The sequence below is a fragment of the Panulirus ornatus genome, chromosome 41, assembly GCF_036320965.1.
Source record: "Panulirus ornatus isolate Po-2019 chromosome 41, ASM3632096v1, whole genome shotgun sequence".
NCBI classification, from domain to species: Eukaryota; Metazoa; Arthropoda; class Malacostraca; order Decapoda; family Palinuridae; genus Panulirus; species Panulirus ornatus.
Genome location: NC_092264.1, coordinates 16375281 through 16397775, shown reverse-complemented (window position 1 = coordinate 16397775; position 22495 = coordinate 16375281). Strand labels below are relative to the sequence as shown.

The 22495-nt window shown below is 39.3% G+C and overlaps 2 protein-coding genes across 8 annotated transcripts in view; one reads left to right on the top strand and one right to left on the bottom strand.

The window, feature by feature from the left end:
• LOC139761718 (uncharacterized) overlaps window positions 1–19799 on the bottom strand; it is a 59894-nt gene extending 40095 nt beyond the window's left edge. For 2 of the 4 annotated variants that reach the window (XM_071686103.1, XM_071686105.1), the window contains exons 1-5: window positions 19689–19799; window positions 11597–11711; window positions 11197–11329; window positions 7208–7345; window positions 4016–4102 (exon numbers count right to left, since the gene is read on the bottom strand). In XM_071686103.1, the coding sequence (XP_071542204.1) occupies window positions 4016–4102; window positions 7208–7336 (216 nt within the window). In that variant the 5' untranslated portion in view covers window positions 7337–7345; window positions 11197–11329; window positions 11597–11711; window positions 19689–19799. Of the gene's footprint in view, window positions 1–4015; window positions 4103–7207; window positions 7346–11196; window positions 11330–11596; window positions 11712–19137; window positions 19643–19688 lie in introns of those variants that run through there. The other 2 variants (XM_071686104.1, XM_071686106.1) reach the window with 2 other exon arrangements.
• Window positions 19800–20073: 274 nt separating this feature from the next.
• The window catches only part of LOC139761715 (uncharacterized), a 119965-nt gene continuing 117543 nt past the window's right edge, over window positions 20074–22495 (top strand). For 3 of the 4 annotated variants that reach the window (XM_071686095.1, XM_071686094.1, XM_071686092.1), the window contains exon 1: window positions 20074–20168. The gene's annotated coding sequence lies outside the window, so the exon portion shown is untranslated. Of the gene's footprint in view, window positions 20257–22495 lie in introns of all 4 variants that reach the window. The other variant, XM_071686093.1, reaches the window with a different exon arrangement.

Sequence of the window (22495 nt, the reverse complement as noted above, 5' to 3'; positions counted from 1 at the left end):
CTTCAAGGCTCCCAGGATTTTCGCCCCCTCCCCCACCCTATGATCTACTTCCGCTTCCATGTTTCCATCCGCTGCCAGATCCACTCCCAGATATCTAAAACACTTTACTTCCTCCAGTTTTTCTCCATTCAAACTTACCTCCCAATTGACTTGACCCTCAACCCTACTGTACCTAATCACCTTGCTCTTATTCACATTTACTCTTAACTTTCTTCTTTCACACACTTTACCAAACTCAGTCACCAGCTTCTGCAGTTTCTCACATGAATCAGCCACCAGTGCTGTATCATCAGCGAACAACAACTGACTCACTTCCCAAGCTCTCTCATCCCCAACAGACTTCATACTTGCCCCTCTTTCCAAAACTCTTGCATTTACCTCCCTAACAACCCCATCCATAAACAAATTAAACAACCATGGAGACATCACACACCCCTGCTGCAAACCTACATTCACTGAGAACCAATCACTTTCCTCTCTTCCTACACGTACACATGCCTTACATCCTCGATAAAAACTTTTCACTGCTTCTAACAACTTGCCTCCCACACCATATATCCTTAATACCTTCCACAGAGCATCTCTATCAACTCTATCATATGCCTTCTCCAGATCCATAAATGCTACATACAAATCCATTTGCTTTTCTAAGTATTTCTCACATACATTCTTCAAAGCAAACACCTGATCCTGTACACATCCTCTACCACTTCTGAAACCACACTGCTCTTCCCCAATCTGATGCTCTGTACATGCCTTCACCCTCTCAATCAATACCCTCCCATATAATTTACCAGGAATACTCAACAAACTTATACCTCTGTAATTTGAGCACTCACTCTTATCCCCTTTGCCTTTGTACAATGGCACTATGCACGCATTCCGCCAATCCTCAGGCACCTCACCATGAGTCACACATACATTAAATAATCTTACCAACCAGTCAATAATACAGTCACCCCCTTTTTTAATAAATTCCACTGCAATACCATCCAAACCTGCTGCCTTGCCGGCTTTCATCTTCCGCAAAGCTTTTACTACCTCTTCTCTGTTTACCAAATCATTTTCCCTAACCCTCTCACTTTGCACACCACCTCGAGCAAAACACCCTATATCTGCCACTCTATCATCAAACACATTCAACAAACCTTCAAAATACTCACTCCATCTCCTTCTCACATCACCACTACTTGTTATCACCTCCCCATTAGCGCCCTTCAATGAAGTTCCCATTTGTTCCCTTGTCTTACGCACTTTATTTACCTCCTTCCAGAACATCTTTTTATTCTCCCTAAAATTTAATGATACTCTCTCACCCCAACTCTCATTTGCCCTCTTTTTCACCTCTTGCACCTTTCTCTTGACCTCCTGTCTCTTTTATACATCTCCCACTCAATTTCATTTTTTCCCTGCAAAAATCGTCCAAATGCCTCTCTCTTCTCTTTCACTAATAATCTTACTTCTTCATCCCACCACTCACTACCCTTTCTAATCAACCCACCTCCCACTCTTCTCATGCCACAAGCATCTTTTGTGCAATCCATCACTGATTCCCTAAATACATTCCCAAATATATATATATATTTCTATTATTCATTTTATTTTATTTTGCTTTGTCACTGTCTCCCGCGTTTGCGAGGTAGCGCAAGGAAACAGACGAAAGAAATGGCCCAACCCACCCCCATACACATGTATATACATACACGTCCACACACGCAAATATACATACCTATACATCTCAATGTATACATATATATACACACACACAGACATATACATATATACACATGTGAAGTGTTTTAGATATCTGGGAGTGGATCTGGCAGCGGATGGAACCATGGAAGCGGAAATGGATCATAGGGTGGGGGAGGGGGCGAAAATCCTGGGGGCCTTGAAGAATGTGTGGAAGTCGAGAACATTATCTCGGAAAGCAAAAATGGGTATGTTTGAAGGAATAGTGGTTCCAACAATGTTGTATGGTTGCGAGGCGTGGGCTATGGATAGAGTTGTGCGCAGGAGGATGGATGTGCTGGAAATGAGTTGTTTGAGGACAATGTGTGGTGTGAGGTGGTTTGATCGAGTGAGTAACGTAAGGGTAAGAGAGATGTGTGGAAATAAAAAGAGCGTGGTTGAGAGAGCAGAAGAGGGTGTTTTGATGTGGTTTGGGCACATGGAGAGGATGAGTGAGGAAAGATTGACCAAGAGGATATATGTGTCGGAGGTGGAGGGAACAAGGAGAAGAGGGAGACCAAATTGGAGGTGGAAAGATGGAGTGAAAAAGATTTTGTGTGATCGGGGCCTGAACATGCAGGAGGGTGAAAGGAGGGCAAGGAATAGAGTGAAAGGAGGGCAAGGAATAGAGTGAATTGGAGCGATGTGGTATACCGGGGTTGACGTGCTGTCAGTGGATTGAAGCAGGGCATGTGAAGCGTCTGGGGTAAACCATGGAAAGCTGTGTAGGTATGTATATTTGCGTGTGTGGACGTATGTATATACATGTGTATGGGGAGGGGTTGGGCCATTTCTTTCGTCTGTTTCCTTGCGCTACCTCGCAAACGCGGGAGACAGCGACAAAGTATAATAAAAATACATAATTCATACTGTCTGCCTTTATTTATTCCCATCGCCATATATACATACATGAATCTCTGTACTACAGTGGTTGTTGAAATGGCACACCAATCTTAAAGGCCTCGGTTTGAATCCAAGATACATCTAACCCTTCTTTTCCACAGAATCCCATTCACAAACTAAACAAGCTACAAATATAAACCAATGACATCAAATATAACCACACATAAAAGTTCAACCTCTCCCAGAATAGAAAATACAGATGGTAACCAACCAAAAGCCCAACTCACAACCAGATCCACACTCCCTCCTTTCTTTAACTAAACAATCAAAGGTAAGTTACACAACAAAGACAATGAACAGGACTTGTGAGATTTATACTCTACATAATCCCATTCACAGACAACACTCAGAATATAAGTAGATCACAAACAGGGTCAAGTCCTTAAATTTAACTGTCTCTATAAATAAAACTACACAACACATAGCACAAAATAATAAGAACCTTCACTCCTAGCCCCACCACCTGCCCTCTAAAATAAAATCCCAAAAAACAAAACCAGACTAAGATGCCTAACTACTGTTCATGTAGAGATTTCAATGTTCATCATCCTGAATGACTTAAAACTCATACCCAAGATCCCTGATTAACCCTCATAAACCAAATGCATCCTATACATCCTTTTAACATCTCTAATTTATGCATCCAGCCAATCAGACTCAACACTTCTAGCAGCCAACCTCTCCAGACTTTAATTTTTGCACAGCAACAATGCACATGAGAGCCACCTGGGACACTAAACACACTCTCCTGATGAGAAATCCATTCTAACAAACACTTTTGTTTAACCTACCTAACCCACATAGCCAACGAAAATCATACACAAATTACAGACAAGTAGATTGGCAAGCATTCAAATGGTAAAGAGAGTCCAAGCTCCAAAGCTTCATTGAAAATAACTTTCTATCCCTCAATAATACCATCTCACACTTCATTAACATCAACCAATCCAGCAAGATGTACATTCCACAAGTACACAGAAAGATATACTGTATAACTCAAAGACCTTCCCACATGTTGCAGACCTCATAAAACAAAGAAACATGCTCATTCAAAACCACTCAACACCAACTGAAATCATTCAACAAATCCAAATTATCACACAATAAATCCAAACTCTAAAGAAAATTACAAGCCTAATCAGACAATGGAAAACAGTAAACTGACACTCCTTCCTTAACCCTTTTGGTGCTATCATACTCAGTCAAAGCCAGTGTAGTAAGGTGATACTGTCCTCAATCTAGCTACTTGTTAACTTATATTTTGTGCGCATTGTAAAATCTATTGACTGGCCACAGATGGCAATCTAAACAAAGGATGAGTCTTTGGAACAGCTCAAAGGCCTCAATAACCCTCTAGTAAATGTGGGAGACAGTCACGTGCCTTCTTTTGGGACTCGCCCCATCTGATGCACGTCTGCAGCGCCTGGTGTGTCCCTGGCTTCCCCATCCGCCCACTTCTTGGGGTACGCTGCATCCCCGCCGCCCATATAAGGAGAGTGCCAGATAAGTTTATCAGATTTGGAAAAGTCTCATTCTGATTTATCAGAAGTGTGAGAAAAGGAAACGGACAATGTTGACTACAGTGAGGAGGATGTACAAGAAGAAGCACGACATACTGGATTAGCAGGATTACAGGCAATTTCTACAGTGTTTGTGTGGTTAAAGGTGGAAAATATAGCCTAATTTGAATCTCTCTGACAACTGTGATTGCGGGATTATACTCATATGATAAAAATAAGGGTTATGATATTCTATGCGCTCCTCTTAATGAATACAAAAAAGAATTAGTTTTTTGTGCACTGGGAGGTAGGCAAAAAAAAAAATGCTCATCAAAATAGTTAACACTGAGAACGATAAAATCCGCAGCAACCACCTTTGGTGAACAATACAGGGTCAGAACCTCACATCATCCCAGCACCTGAACATAATGTACTTCTAACCCAAACTAAGTACAGCTCTTCTCCAAGATAACACACGTACTCATGAAATGATTCAAAACTCAGCCACAAACCAACCACATCCCTAAAGAAGAAAGTCATGAAAAAACCAATGAAATCCATGTTGAAACTGAAGCTGTTCCATCCCTCATCCCCAATGACAAATACAATGCAATTAAAACCTTAACAAACTCTCCAGAAACAGGCCCTGAAAACAAACCAAACTTTCACATAAAATGCTTTGGCTCAATTGCAGTCCAACAATTCCGTACATCTTTAACCACTCCTGGCTACTCAACAACACCCCAAACATGTAAATACTTCCAAACATTCCTAACATAGCGTCCATCCTAAAACAATCCAACCAATCAATACCTCCCCTCTTACAGCCCAATATCACAACACTCTTCAGTACCCAAACCAATTGTAAAACTCATCTACATCAAAATCAAGCATTATATTCCTCTCACATTCACAGCATGGCTTTAACCCCAATCACTTCATTACGAAAATTAATATAAATCTCAAAACATTTCTTGAGGGCTTCAGTCAACTAACCAACCCACCCAATCCACACACACACACACTCAGCATTAGTAACAATGGATAATTGTTCAAAAGGAATGTTCTCCTCCAACACAGACACACACACATCACTCTACTTTTTACCTTAAGCAGGTGAAGTCCAGTAACACCCATAGGGTAAGGGGAAAGAATGGTTTGTGAATGTCTTAGGAGTAAAGTCGGGGGTTGGTGAGAGGACAAAAGCTAAGGAAGGAGTAGCACTGCTGATGCAAGAGTTGTGGTAAATTCTAGACTGATATAGGAAAAACCGAAAGTGGACGGCAAGAAATGGTAGATTACTGGTGCTTATGCACCTGGCCATGAGAATAATCACGAGAGGAAAGTGTTTTGGGAATAGCTGATTGAGCGTGTCTGCAGTTCTGATGTAAGAGACCGGGTATTAGTGATAGGTGATTTAAAGGCCAAAGTGGCAGCAACTGAGGGTATAATTGGGATACATGGGGCATTCAGTGTTATAAATGGAAATGATGAAGAGTTTGTGGAGTTGTGTTCTGAGAAAACACTGGTGATTGGAAATATCTATTTCAAAAAGAGGGATCTACACAAATATACATACGTGAGTAGGAGAGATGGTCAACAGGCACTTTTAGCTTACATACTAATTGAGAGGCATATAAAAGAGAGACTTTTGGAAGTAAATATGCTGAGAGGGGCAGCTGGTGGGATGTCTGATCACAATCTTGTGGGGGGCAAACATGAGGATTTGTTGAGGTTTTCAAAAAATAAAAGGAACAATATTAGTGAAAAGAGAGTGGTGAGACTAACTGAGCTTAAAAAAAACTTGCATGAAAAAATAACAGCAGAGATTGAGTGCAGACTGGCAATAAGAGAGAGTAAATAAAGCGAGGGGAGTGGGTGGGAGGTGGGCAGATTAGGTAGGGTAGCAAGTGGTGAGATGAAAAAGAAAAGTTGTTAATGAAAGGGAAAAGAAAGGTGTTTAGGCAGTACTTATAGGAAAAGAATGCAAATGATTGGGAGATGTATGACAGAAAGCAGATGGAGGTCAAGAGAAAGGTACAAGAGAACAAATGGGAACATCAGAGATGGGGCAAAAGGGTGATAACAAATGGTGATGAAGTTAGGAGGACACAGAGCGAGTATTTTGGAGGACTGTTAAATGTGTTTGTTTGATGGCAAAGTAGCAGATGTAGGGTGCTTTGGTCAGGGCAGTATGCGAAGTATGAGTCATGGACGGTGGTTTGGAAAAGAGAGAAAAGGTGGCCAAAGCCTTGCACATTATGAAATGCGGCAAGGCAGCTGGAGTGAATAATACTGCTTTTGAATTTATGTGGAAGGAGAGTGACCGTTGTTAATTGGTCAGTAAGGATATTCAATGTATGTATAGATCATTGTGAGGTGCCTGAGGATTGGCAGAATGCACAGTGCCACTGTATAAAGGCATGGGGGATAAAGGTGAGTGTTCAAACTACAGAGGTATAAGTTTGTTGAGTAAACATACCTGGTAAGTTATATGGGAGGGTACTGATTGAGAGGGTGAAGGCATGTACAGAGCATCAGACTGAGAAGCAATGTGGTTTCAGAAATGGCAGATGTGTGGACTAGGTGTTTGCTTTAAAGAATGTGTGAGAAATAATTAGAAAAAAGATGGATTAGTACATGGCATTTATGGATCTGGAAAAGGCATATGATAGGGTTGGTACAGATGCTTACTTAATCAAACCACTTCACACCACAAATTGTCCTCAAAGAGATCCATCCTCTTCCACACTACTTTATCTACAACCCACGCCTTGCAATACCTTGTTGGACATATATACATTAAAATTCCTGACAAACAAATCAACAACAAAGTCATCCCTCATCCCATTTCTTGAGAAATTCAACTGCAATCCCACTCACTCCAGCTACTTTGCCACACTTCATTATTTTGATATCAAAGATTCAAAGTCAATTTTCCAGCCATTCAATCTTGTTTCAATGTATCACATTAAATCTTATGATAAAACAACCTCATTTCCATTTAGTTTCAGCACCACACCTTTAACTCTAACAATAAACATCAGTATCAAAATTACAAGGGACAGTCTTACTTTATTACTCCTGGTTTTAAGTGATATGTCGTCTTTGTGTGACTTGCCAGTAGGATGGGTGCTTGTCATAGGGCAAGAGCGAGGCCTTCCTGCACCACTAGTTGGTGACTCATTTAATTTATACTTCATTGTTTGCTTCTGAAAAAAAGAGAAATCAGCATCTAAAACACAGACATTATGGGGAATACTACTCAAAATGTCAAATCATCACTTAAACAAGAAATAATTATCTAAGTGTATTTTCAATTGTATTAAACTCAATTTACAAAAAAGTTGCAAGTACTTAACAGGGCTGAATAAACTAAAAATTGTCAACAAAGGAAGTAACAGGCCACTGTTTTCTTGTGTTACATAACCAAAATAAATGGGTTTTTTTCCATAGTGAATGACTTCAATGGTGGTATATTCATTACCTTTTGTCAAGAGTACACATTTGATGCAGCTTAAAATGAAAAAAGACCGATAAAATTGGCTCTGGAATATAGATGAGTTTAATCACAAAAGGGCTTACTGATATACTTGTATTTGGGTGGGCATGAAGACGTCATGAAACAAATACTATCTATCTATTTATCTATCTGTATGTCTGATGCTCATTTTCTCCAGGAACTACTTCAAGGGGGTGGCCACAACAAATTAGTCTCCACTGATCCCTGTCCTTACATGCATCCATCTAATACACCATTCCACACATTCTTCCACCATTTCTCTCCCTCTGGTGCTCTTCCACTTTTTAACTGTATTATCATACACCCTCCTTATAAACTCCCTGTCTTACATTCTTTTCATATGTTCAAACCACCTCAAAGTATGATGTTTTAACCACTCCACCTCTCCAAAATCCATTCCCTTTCCATTCTTGCCATACCAAATCTCTTATAAACTCCCTCATTTCTTTCTTCATTCCAAAGATCTAGTCATACCACATGCTCCTCTCAAACAGTTCATTTCCACAACCTGGATTCTTGAACACTGTGGTGTTTCAACCCACAACCAAGCACATACATTCTCAGCAATCAAAATCTTATGCAAAAAAGGGAAAACTAAAGTAAGGTCTCCATTTGTAATAGAATAAATCTAAAAACTAATCAATTCTGTACATGTAAGCCTATGTCACAACTATACCTCAACTATGTTGGAGAAATGTACATTATCGTGTTAGTATATGGACCCAGTAATGTATTACATCAAATATATTGTATACATTGTATCAAACATGTGAGGTGGTTTGATCGAGTAAGTAATGTAAGGGTAAGAGAGAGATATATATATTTCTATTATACTTTGTCGCTGTCTCCCGCGTTTGCGAGGTAGCGCAAGGAAACAGATGAAAGAAATGGCCCAACCCCCCCCCATGCACATGTATATACATACGTCCACACACGCAAATATACATACCTACACAGCTTTCCATGGTTTACCCCAGACGCTTCACATGCCTTGATTCAATCCACTGACAGCACGTCAACCCCGGTATACCACATCGCTCCAATTCACTCTATTCCTTGCCCTCCTTTCACCTTCCTGCATGTTCAGGCCCCGATCACACAAAATCTTTTTCACTCCATCTTTCCACCTCCAATTTGGTCTCCCTCTTCTCCTCGTTCCCTCCACCTCCGACACATATATCCTCTTGGTCAATCTTTCCTCACTCATTCTCTCCATGTGCCCAAACCACATCAAAACACCCTCTTCTGCTCTCTCAACCACGCTCTTTTTATTTCCACACATCTCTCTTACCCTTACGTTACTCACTCGATCAAACCACCTCACACCACACATTGTCCTCAAACATCTCATTTCCAGCACATCCATCCTCCTGCGCACAACTCTATCCATAGCCCACGCCTCGCAACCATACAACATTGTTGGAACCACTATTCCTTCAAACATACCCATTTTTGCTTTCCGAGATAATGTTCTCGACTTCCACACATTCTTCAAGGCCCCCAGAATTTTCACCCCCTCCCCCACCCTATGATCCACTTCCGCTTCCATGGTTCCATCCGCTGCCAGATCCACTCCCAGATATCTAAAACACTTCACTTCCTCCAGTTTTTCTCCATTCAAACTCACCTCCCAATTGACTTGACCCTCAACCCTACTGTACCTAATAACCTTGCTCTTATTCACATTTACTCTTAACTTTCTTCTTCCACACACTTTACCAAACTCAGTCACCAGCTTCTGCAGTTTCTCACATGAATCAGCCACCAGCGCTGTATCATCAGCGAACAACAACTGACTCACTTCCCAAGCTCTCTCATCCCCAACTGACTTCATACTTGCCCCTCTTTCCAAAACTCTTGCATTTACCTCCCTAACAACCCCATCCATAAACAAATTAAACAACCATGGAGACATCACACACCCCTGCCGCAAACCTACATTCACTGAGAACCAATCACTTTCCTCTCTTCCTACACGTACACATGCCTTACATCCTCGATAAAAACTTTTCACTGCTTCTAACAACTTGCCTCCCACACCATATATTCTTAATACCTTCCACAGAGCATCTCTATCAACTCTATCATATGCCTTCTCCAGATCCATAAATGCTACATACAAATCCATTTGCTTTTCTAAGTATTTCTCACATACATTCTTCAAAGCAAACACCTGATCTACACATCCTCTACCACTTCTGAAATCACACTGCTCTTCCCCAATCTGATGCTCTGTACATACCTTCACCCTCTCAATCAATACCCTCCCATGTAATTTACCAGGAATACTCAACAAACTTATACCTCTGTAATTTGAGCACTCACTCTTATCCCCTTTGCCTTTGTACAATGGCACTATGCACGCATTCCGCCAATCCTCAGGCACCTCACCATGAGTCATACATACATTAAATAACCTTACCAACCAGTCAACAATACAGTCACCCCCTTTTTTAATAAATTCCACTGCAATACCATCCAAACCTGCTGCCTTGCCGGCTTTCATCTTCCGCAAAGCTTTCACTACCTCTTTTCTTTTTACCAGATAGAGATGTGTGGAAATAAAAAGAGCGTGGTTGAGAGAGCAGAAGAGGGTGTTTTGAAATGGTTTGGGCACATGGAGAGAATGAGTGAGGAAAGATTGACCAAGAGGATATATGTGTCAGAGGTGGAGGGAACGATGAGAAGTGGGAGACCAAATTGGAGGTGGAATGATGGAGTGAAAAAGATTTTGTGTGATCAGGGCCTGAACATGCAGGAGGGTGAAATGAGGGCAAGGAATAGAGTGAATTGGATCGATGTGGTATACCGGGGTTGACGTGCTGTCAGTGGATTGAATCAGGGCATGTGAAGTGTCTGGGGTAAACCATGGAAAGTTGTGTGGGGCCTGGATGTGGAAAGGGAGCTGTGGTTTCGGGCATTATTGCATGACAGCTAGAGACTGAGTGTGAACGAATGGGGCCTTTGTTGTCTTTTCCTAGTGCTACCTCGCACACATGAGGGGGGAGGGGGATGGTATTCCATGTGTGGCAAGGTGGCGATGGGAATGAATAAAGGCAGACAGTGTGAATTGTGTGCATGGGTATATATGTATGTGTCTGTGTGTGTATATATATGTGTACATTGAGATGTATAGGTATGTATATTTGTGTGTGTGGACATGTATGTACATACATTGTGTATGGGGGTGGGTTGGGCCATTTCTTTCATCTGTTTCCTTGCGCTACCTCGCAAACACGGGAGACCGACAAAGCAAAATAAATAAATATAAAAAAATATTGTATACATGAAATGCTCCAAATGCAATAAACATAGTACTGACTCTCAGAAGAATGGGTAAATATGAGCATGATTAACAAATAAATTTGTTTTTATAAAGGAAAACAAAAGGTAGTGTGCATGATTATGGGAAGTGTCAGATCATTTGGTAGTAATATATATGTTAGCTTTCTATTGTTGATGGTATAGGATGAAAAGTATAAGTGAAGACATGAGATGGAAAAGAACAGAAAAGGGGAGGGAAGAAAAGGCAAAACTCACCTTCCAGGAGAATTGAGCAGAAAAGCCGAGAGGATCCCTAACAGAATTGGATGCAGTTGGGGTGATGTGGAGGCAATTTCAACCTTTTGCTACATCATTAGATTTCAGGGATGTTCTTCAAAACTTGTCAATTCTCCATGAAAAATAAAAAGTTCTAATTTGATTACCACTTTTCCAACTTGAAATGGACTTAAAATCCACGTACTTAGCACTAAAATTTCTTGAAAACGAAATTAAAGAATGAAAATTTAGATTTTCAGTTGGACAATGCATAATATTTCTCAAAATGTGTGCTTCAATATATGACAGTAAAATTAAGGAAACTTATTCATCATGAGGACAAATGTATTCCACAGGATAAAACTGTATTATATGTAAACTATATAAAATATTAATATACCTCCTTAAATTCTTGTATCATACACATTCCAGTATTGATGGGAAATCTCATATTCAAAATGAAATCTAATTCGCATCATCTGGCTTTTCCTCTTATTACTCATGATGTAGGATAACTGGAAAAAATGGAAAAAAAATTCAAAATTTGAGGATGAACTAAACAAATTCAAAAGGATGCTGACCAACTTATATTCAACAATATATCTGCTAACCTGACTTATTTTGGGTATTCTGGGAATGGGCTTCATAAAACAAACTGGAAATTATGGAATATTTAGTAAGTTGTATGATTTAACATACATTATTTATTTCATTTCATTATATCTATTGTGCACAATGCCTTGTAGTGGTTCCTGTTGGTTGACTACAAAGTCACATGCGGCTCCTTCTGGGTTGATTCCTGAGAAGAGCTCTCTGTCCCTAGTCAACCCAGCTGTCCATCCTCCCCTCAGGGCTGGTCAATAAATGGGTACCTGGCTTAGATTGGGGCATGAGTGCTACAACAGCCTTTCAAGGACAGAATGGGCTCCTGAGCAGGAAGCAAATATACATGGTTTTGGTGCACTAAAAATGACAGCTCATGTATGTATGTGAGTAGAAGTGGCCTTTCTTCATCTGTTTCCTGGCGTTATCTCACTGGCACAGGAGGCAGCAACCAGGTGTAGGGAATAGGAGGAGAACGTTTATGTTATAATTTTCTTATTTCTTTCATGCATACACACACATACACATTATATCATTTACTTTATCATACTTAGTTACTGTCTCCCGTGTTAGAGAGGTATCGCAAGAAAACAGATGAAAAATGGCTCAACCCACCCATATACACATAAACATAAACATATGTATATAAACATATATGCATAAACATCCACACACGCACATATACATACCTATTCATTTCAACATATACATACACAGAAATATACATATTCATACTTGCTGCCTTCGTCCATTCCCGTCGCCACCCCGCCACACATGATATGGCAACCCCTCCCCCAACGGGTGCACAATGTAACGCTAGGAAAAGACAACAAAGGCCACATTCGTTCACACTCAGTCTCTAGCTGTCATGTGTAATGCATCGAAACCACAGCTCCCTTTCCACATCCAGGCCCCACAAAACTTTCCATGGTTTACCCTAGATGCTTCACATGCCCTGGTTCAATCTCCTGACAGCAGGTCAACCCCGGTATACCACATTGTTCCAATTCACTCTATTCCTTGCGTGCCTTTCACTCTCCTGTATGTTCAGGCCCTGATTGCTCAAAATCTTTTTCACTCCATCCTTCCACCTTCAATTTGGTCTCACACTTCTCATTCCCTCCACCTCTGATACATATATCCTCTTTGTCAATCTCTTCTCACTCATTCTCTCCATGTGACCAAACCATTTCAATACACCCTCTTCTGCTCTCTCAACCACACTCTTTTTATTACCACACATCTCTCTTACCCTTTCATTACTTACTCGATCAAACCACCTCACACCACATATTGTCCTCAAACAATTCATTTCCAAAATGTCCACCCTCCTCTGCACAACCTTATCTATAGCTCATGCCTCACAACCATATAACATTGTTGGAACCACTATTCCTTCAAAAATACCCATTTTTGCTCTCCTTTTGCTCTCCAAGATAACGTTCTTGCCTTCCACACATTCAACACTCCTAGAACCTTTGCCCACACTCCCACCCTGTGACTCACTTCCACTTCCATGGTTCTATCTGCTGCTAAATCCACTCACAGATATCTAAAACCCTTCACTTCCTCCAGTTTTTCTCCATTCAAACTTACCTCCCAATTAACTGCCCTTATTCATTCCCATCGCCAACCTGCCACACATGAAATAACAACCCCCTCCTCCGCATGTGCACGAGGTAGCACTAGGAAAAGACAAAGGCCACATTCGTTCACACTCAGTCTCTAGCTGTCAAGTATAATGCACCGAAACCACAGCTCCCTTCCCACATCCAGGCCCCACAGAACTTTCCATGGTTTACCCCAGATGCTTCACATGCCCTGGTTCAAGCCATTGACAGCACGTCGACCCCGGTATACTATATCGTTCCAATTCAAACTATTTCTTGCACGACTTTCACCCTCCTGCATGTTCAGGCCCTGATCACTCAAAATCTTTTTCACTCCCTATTTCCACCTCCAATTTGGTCTCCCACGTCTCCTTGTTCCCTCCACCTATGATTAATATATCCTCTTTGTCAATCTTTCCTCACTCATTCTCTCCATGTGACCAAACCATCTCAAAACACCCTCTTCTGCTCTCTCAACCACACTTTTATTATGATACATCTCTCTTACCCTTTATCATTTATTCGTTCAAACCACATCACACCACATATTGTCCTCAAACATCTCATTTCCAGCACATCCATCCTCCTCCGTACAACTTCATCTATAGCCCACGCCTCGCAACCATATATCATTGTTGGAACCACTATTCCTTTAAACATGCCCATTTTTGCTTTCCAAAATAACGTTATCGACTTCTACATATTCTACATTGCGCCCAGAACTTTTGCCCCCTCCCCCACCCTATGATTCACTTCCACTTCCATGATTCCATCTGCTGCCAGATCCACTCCCAGATATCTAAAACACTTCACTTCCTCCAGCTTTTCTCCATTCAAACTTACCTCCCAATTGAATTGTCCCTCAACCCTACTGTACCTAATAACCTTGCTCTTATTCACATTTACTCTCAGCTTTCTTCTTTCACACACTACCAAACTCAGTCACCAGCTTCTGCAGTTTCTCACATGAATCAGCCACCAGTGCTCTATCATCAGCGAACAACAACTGACTCACTTCCTAAGCCCTCTCATCCACAACAGACTGCATACTTGCCCCCTTTTCAAAACTCTTGCATTCACCTCCCTAACAACCCCATCCATAAACAAATTAAACAACCATGGAGACATCACGCACCCCTGCCACAAACTAACATTCACTGAGAACAAATCACTTTCCTCTCTTCCTACTCGTACACATGCCTTACATCCTCAATATAAACTTTTTCACTGCTTCTAACAATTTGCCTCCCACATCATATATTCTTAATTCCTTCCACAGAGCATCTCTATCAACTCTATCATATGCCTTCTCCAGATCCATAAAAGCTACATACAAATCCATTGGTTTTTCTAAGTATTTCTCACATACATTCTTCAAAGCAAACACCTGATCCACACATCCCCTACCACTTCTGAAACCACACTGCTCTTCCCCAATCTGATGCTCTGTACATGCCTTCACCCTCTCAATCAATACCCTCCCATATAATTTCCAAGGGATACTCAACAAACTTATACCTGTAATTTGAGCAGCACTCACTTTTATCCACTTTGCCTTTGTACAATGGCACTATGCAAGCATTCTGCCAATCCTCAGGCACCTCACCATGAGTCACACATACATTAAACAACCTTATCAACCAGTCAACAATACAGTCACCTCCTTTTTTAATAAATTCCACTGCAATACCATCCAAACCCGCTGCCTTGCCAGCTTTCATCTTCTGTAAAGCTTTTACTACCTCTTCTCTGTTTACCAAATCATTTTCCCAAACCCTCTCACTTTGCACATCATCTCGACCAAAACACCCTATATCTGCCACTCTATCATCAAACACATTCAACAAACCTTCAAAATACTCACTCCATCTTCTTACATCACCACTACTTGTTATCACCTCCCCATTAGCCTCCTTCACTCATGTTCCCATTTGTTCCCTTGTCTTATGCACTTTATTTACCTCCTTCCACAACATCTTTTTATTCTCCCTAAAATTTAATGATACTCTCCCACCCCAACTCTCATTTGCCCACTTTTTCGCCTCTTACACCTTTCTCTTGACCTCTTGCCTCTTTCTTTTATACATCTCCCACTCATTTGCATTTTTTCCTTGCAAAAATCATCCAAATGCCTCTCTCTTCTCTTTCACTAATAATCTTACTTCTTCATCCCACCACTCACTACCCTTTCTAATCAGCCCACATCCCACGCTTCTCATGCCACAAGCACCTTTTGCGCAAGCCATCACTGCTTCCCTAAAAACATCCCATTCCTCCCCCACTCCCCTTACGTCCTTTGTTCACACCTTTTTCCATTCTGTACCCAGTCTCTCCGGGTACTTCCTCACACAAGTCTCCTTCCCAAGCTCACTTACTCTCACCACTCTCTTCAGCCCAACATTCTCTCTTTTCTGGAAACCTCTACAAATCTTCACTTTTGCCTCCACCCCATGATAATGATCAGACACCCCTCTCAGCACATTACCTATCAATTAATACGTAATCCAATAATGCTCTCTGGCCATCTCTCCTACTTACATACATATACCCATGTATATCTCTCTTTTTAAACCAGGTATTCCCAATCACCAGTCCTTTTTCAGCACATAAATCTACAAGCCCTTCACCATTTCTATTTACAACACTGAACACCCCATGTACACCAATTATTCCCTCAACTGCCACATTACTCACCTTTGCTTTCAAATCACCCATCACTATAACCCAGTCTCGTGCATCAAAACTATTAACATACTCACTTAGCTGCTCCTAAAACACTTGCCTCTCATAATCTTTCTTCTCATGCCCAGGTGCACATGCTCCAATAATCATCCATCTCTCTCCATCAACTTTCAGTTTTACCATTATCAATCTAGAATTTACTTTCTTACACTCTATTACATACTCCCACCGCTCCTGTTTCAGGAGTAGTGCTACTCCTTCCCTTGCTCTCGTTCTCTCACCAACCCTGACTTTACTCCCAAGACATTCCCAAACCACTCTTCCCCTTTACCCTTGAGCTTTGTTTCACTCAGAGCCAAAACATCCAGGTTCCTTTCCTCAAACATACTACCAATGTCTCCTTTTTTTCTCATCTTAGTTACATCCACACACATCTAGGCACCCCAATCTGAGCCTTCGAGGAGGATGAGCACTCTCCTCGTGACTCCTGTTTCCCTTTTTAGAAAGTTAAAATACAAGGAGGGGAGGGTTTCTAGCCCCCTGCTCCCATCCCCTCTAGATGCCTTCTCCGACATGTGAGGAATGCGTGGGAAGTATTCTTTCAAACCACCTCACACCACATATTGTCCTCAAACATCTCATTTCCAGCACATCTACCCTCCTCCGCACAACTCTATCCACAGCCCACGCCTCGCAACCATATATCATTGTTGGAACCACTATTCCTTCAAACATACCCATTTTTGCTTTCCGATATAATGCTTTCGACATCCACACATTCTTTCCATGGTTTACCCCACATACACAGACATATACATATATACACATGTACATACATATTCATACTTCCTTTCCTTTGTCCATTACTGGTGCTACCCCGCCCCACAGAAAACAGCATTGCTACCCCTCCTTCAGTGAGTTAGCTCCACGAAAACAAACAAAAAAAAACACATTCATTTACGCTCAGTCTGTAGCTGTCATGTGTAATGCACCAAAACCCAGCTCCCTATCCACAGACCTTTCCATGGTTTACCCCAAACACTTCACATTTTTTTTATCCCTGGGGATAGGGGAGAAAGAATACTTCCCACGTATTCCCTGCGTGTCGTAGAAGGCGACTAAGAGGGAAGGGAGCGGGGGGCTGGAAATCCTCCCCTCTCGTTTTCTTTTTATTTTTTTTTTCCAAAAGAAGGAACAGAGAAGGGGGCCAGGTGAGGATATTCCCTCAAAGGCCCAGTCCTCTGTTCTTAGCGCTACCTCGCTAATGCGGGAAATGGCGAATAGTATGAAAAAAAAAAAAAAAAAAAACTTCACATGCCCTGGTTCAGTCCAATGGCAGCACGTCAACCCCAGTATACCACATTATTCCAATTCACTCAATTTTTTGCATGTGAAAGTTATGCAATTCAAAAAATCTTAAAAGAGGCCTGCACCAAACCTTAGCATTAATTTCATAACTCAGAAACTATACATGAATAGTGTTCTGATGGGCAATAAATTCTTTTTGCATCTGGAGACTAAAGTTAAACTATGACCTAAGAGCAATGACAGTGCAACAGGACCTTACACAAATTATGTATCTGAAGGGTAATGGAATAATAGCTGTATATACCATCAGCCAAAGCATATCATGAACCATTAAAAGAAACCGCCACTTTCAAATCATTACATATGAGAAAGATATAGCCTAGAATTCAATTTGAAACACTTTTTAAGCAGCATTTTGATAAAAACTAAATACAAAATAGGTACACAGACGACATAAGCTTAAATATATAACAACTCATTTCATTACAATACAGTAAACAGGATATGGTTGAGTGTTGCCAAATAATGAGAAGCATCAACAATTTATCCAAACAGGGATATAAGAGAGTAATACAACATTACATAAATGCGATAACCATTACCCCATTCCCAATCTAATGGGGTGGATCAATTACATACAGCCATCACATCATTATCCACACACATGCCCAATCTGTGCCCAATGTACTGAAGTGATGCAAGGACTTTCAACCTTATGATGCTGCTTCTTGCTTATTCACTTTACATACTACATTGGTTCACCAAGTGACATAACTCATATGCACCCAATTAAAATTTTTCTTTCATTTTTGCCAAATGCATAATAACCATGTTGAAATGTGGAAGAACCCATTTAGGGAGTCCAAGAACAGTCATGCAGTACACTTCAAAATCAAACATAGTTGTAATGAATTCTACACATATATCATGAAATACTCTCATGAAGTGTAATATATACAAAAATACTGAGGAACATAACCTCAAACAATGTAATTCACCTAACATAATCTCATGTGTGATTTAAATCTTAAATAGTTTTTTACATAATGATCTTAATGATCTCTTATCTCAGAATACATGATTGATAGGATAGAATATCCAAGATAAAGTTCATTACTTTTTTAACATCAGGTTTCATTTACTCAAAATTAAGAACAAATTATTACAGTTGTTTTTCATTTACCCTAACCTAACTTAACATTTCAATTAGAGATGCAAATCTTGATATACTCTTCATTTACATTAATCAGACACCGTTGCTTAAGAAAAAAATTAATTTGCAATTTTCAAATGTTTTTCATGTAACAAAATCACTTGACCTGATTTTCAACTAACATCAAGAAAAATGCACACAACATGAACTTCCTTTTACCAATACTTCTTACAGAACAAAACACCTTATGTTCCTTAGCAATTCTAAGTGCTAACCATTATAACATCTACAATTTGCATTGAGTTGCTTTTATGATTGTTTTTAATGCATATATTACCAAAGATTTTCACAATAGCATTTAACAACTTATAATAAAATTTGAGATACAGATTAGAAATGAAGAACCAATGATAGTGCCTGCATAAACAAATATATATATATCAATAATTAGTATTCTCATGAACAAATTGTTATTCTTATCTAATCTCTGGCAATTACCAGAACTGTACTAGTGTCAATGGAAGGAATAAACAATAATGCTAATGGATAATTAATGGGTGAAGGCTATTTAGCCAAATACCTTACCATTTAACATCCAAGATAAATGGGGATTAAATAATGTTTGTTTTGATGTCACAAGCTGTTCATTTTCCTCCTACAATACAGTCCTTATTTTCATTTCACTGATGCAGTGCCACAGAGATAACCTTCTACTTTACACGAATACAGATGTAATATTGTTATCTGCTTACAACAACAGTTTCTTGGCCACTTTTTGCTGAGTTCTGCTCGAAAATAACCTTTTCAATGTGGTGCTGTCTCAAGTGATGTTGAATGTTAAGGCTCTCCCACCATCAAAGACATCAATATCATCCTTGACAGCTCGATAAACAATTGTTGACTTGGATATTCATTGACTAATAGTCGTTGTTTAAGCGTCTAATATGATATGGCAAGTTTATACACGATAATAATCCCGACTTTTAAACTTTGTTTACATGTACAAGCAGACTTCAAGTGTTTGTCATACGGACGCAAAAGGACAATATGAATATCGCAGAATGGATTACATATTTCCAATTTGTTTTCTAAATATTTAACGGTGTTATTCTTTAAAGTCACTTGGTAAAACTTACTTGTTACGTTGTGAAATATATTGAAAATTCACATAATACATAGTACGTCGCTCTTTAGAGGCAACGAACGTTCCTTACGACGGCCATTTTTATACCAACCGAAAACCTGGAGAATAGAGATAGTCAAACGAAACTTCGTTTTCCGTTTAGTTGCTAGCGAAAGGGATTATTTTTCATTATATTACCAATTCTGAAGAATAACATTAGTTCTCCTATGTCTTTATCGCTATATGTTAAATTCATGTAATAGAAAATATCATATATCACTCGAAAACCCTGGGATATTTTGAGGAATTCAAAGTTTTATTATGCTCTAATTCTTTGCGCATTTGCCGGCTTTTCACCGGATGACAGTCGAGCAGCAGATAATGAACCACTGCGCATGCGCCAATCGCCATATTGTTGCCTCGTGATCAAAACACTGGTCTGGTGGGAGAATTTCCAGTGTATATCCGTTTGTTACCAATGAAAATAGACTATGTGAGTGTTTGACGGACGTTTCCATGATCATGAGTATTCCAAGAAATGCTTTGTAACAACACCTATAACATTCACTACTGATATGATGGTAACTGTGCATGCAATTTTGCTCCGCCATTTGTATGAATTTGAGCCAGTGTTTCAACGCACATAGTGCATGACATTAAGACGTCTTCGTCCCCAAAGACGCAAGATGCTTATTAGTGCATCCCAAGTACCATTCTAGATTCTGACCTGACTCACTCTGATTCATCCGAGAAATTCGGTAACCTTTTAGTGAGATGCCCATCACACCCGAAAGGTTGCCTACTTTTCCCGTGGTTGAAGACGCGTTTATGTCAACATTGTCACTCATACAGTTCAGTGTTTTTTTTTTTCTCAAACGTTATAACAGTTAGTTGCGAAGAAGTAGGTCAACATTACTTGAGATATAGTCAGGTCTGAAGAGAAACATTGCCACTTCAATAACCTTATGTTGGACTCTTGTTTACTTTTGATTTCGTTTTTAATTACCAGTGTAGTTTTCATTGTTTTTGGTTTCTGATAGGCAACGTGTCTATTGTGGGGGATGCATTGATATATATATATATATATATATATATATATATATATATATATATATATATATATATATATATATATATATATGTAATATATATATATATATAATATATATATATGATATATATATATATATAATATATATATATATATATATATATATATATATATATATATATATATATATATATAATAATAAATTCCTGTAGGATCCTTTTCTGAAAGGGTCCTGGTATTACCCCAGGACCCTTTTTCATTTTTACAGGGGATGATGCAGCTTCAAGGCTGCACTATGCTCAGTAGCAGGGACAGGATTACTCCTTTGAAGCAAGAAATTGACAAGACTACAGTACTCTTTTTTATCAGATGATGATACAGCCTTTTTAAAGGCAGTTTCTCACATATATGCATGAGCAGGTGAAGTTTAGTAAAACCATTGTGTACTTATGTGAGGGTAATGCTAAATTTATACAGAATGCATTAAGTTGCTTTTATTTTATAATCATGAACAGAATTGTCTTAAAATTTGAAAAAGGAGTCTGCAGCAGGCATTCATTGAGAAAGGATTCAGTAAATTTGATTTACAGAGTTATTTAAGAATTTGTGATTATAGAGTTAATCACTTGTGTAAGGTGACATCTTGGATTTGTCAGATGTGTTTGTTTCAGCACTCCATTTTCTTACCAGAATGTCATGTGTGTGCATCCATTTAAGTGGTTGAAGAAACTCAACCATGAAGGAAATTGGTTTTATGAATTTTATTTCTGTATGTTACCCTTAAAATGAAATTAGATACCTGATTTGAATTTTATTTCTGTATGTTACCCTTAAGATGAAATTAGATACCTGATTTACATTTGTTTTAGATTGTTTGTTTAATGTAAACTGTTTGTGGATAGTATTGTTTGACAGATATTTTTGTATAATGAATGTTGAATTAACTACCCATTGTGGAGTAGATAGGTTTTGAAGCTAGATTTTGAAGGAAAGAGCAAATTATATATGTATAATGAAATACTTTTTTATTTAGATAAGAACTGTGTAAAAATTTATAATATATGTTTAAGACTTACTGCTACATGTTAAGATGAATGTGTATTTCAAACTAGTATCACCTGAAATAAACATGAAATTAGATGAATTTTTTTATGTAAAATAAGTCTCTATAATATACATAATTTTTTGGATATCTTTTTAAGCCCATAACACTGTCTTTCACTAAAATAAGTATGACCCTGAATATCCATATACACAGTTTTTTTGTAAAATGTAAGGGGAAGCAAATGCTCCCAATTGCCTCTTGCTGTGGGTAACCATAGGAACAGGTAAATGTGCCTTTTGTAATGTACTCCCTTTGCAACTGTTAAAATGGGTTTCATTTATCTCCATAGGTTATTGTCCCTGTCAATAGCCAAATTTCAAGCTTTGTTATGTACTCCCTTTGCAGCTGTTAAAATGATGGGTTTCAGTTATCTTCATAGGTTATTGTTTCTGTCAATAGCCAAATTTCAAGCTTTGTTATGTACTCCCTTTGGAGGTGTTAAAATGATGGGTTTCAGTTATCTCTATAGGTTATTGTCCCTGTCAATAGCCAAATTACAAGCACAAACCATCTGGTTAGTGCACAGTTGATGCAGGAAAGCCAGGGCATTGAGCCTACACTGGTTCACTTGATCCCTTAAGTGCTTTATTAACAGTTCAGTATTGGCTGTAACTTTTCTCTCTTTTTGTGTAGAAGTTACCTCAATAGGCAGTTCATTTCGTTC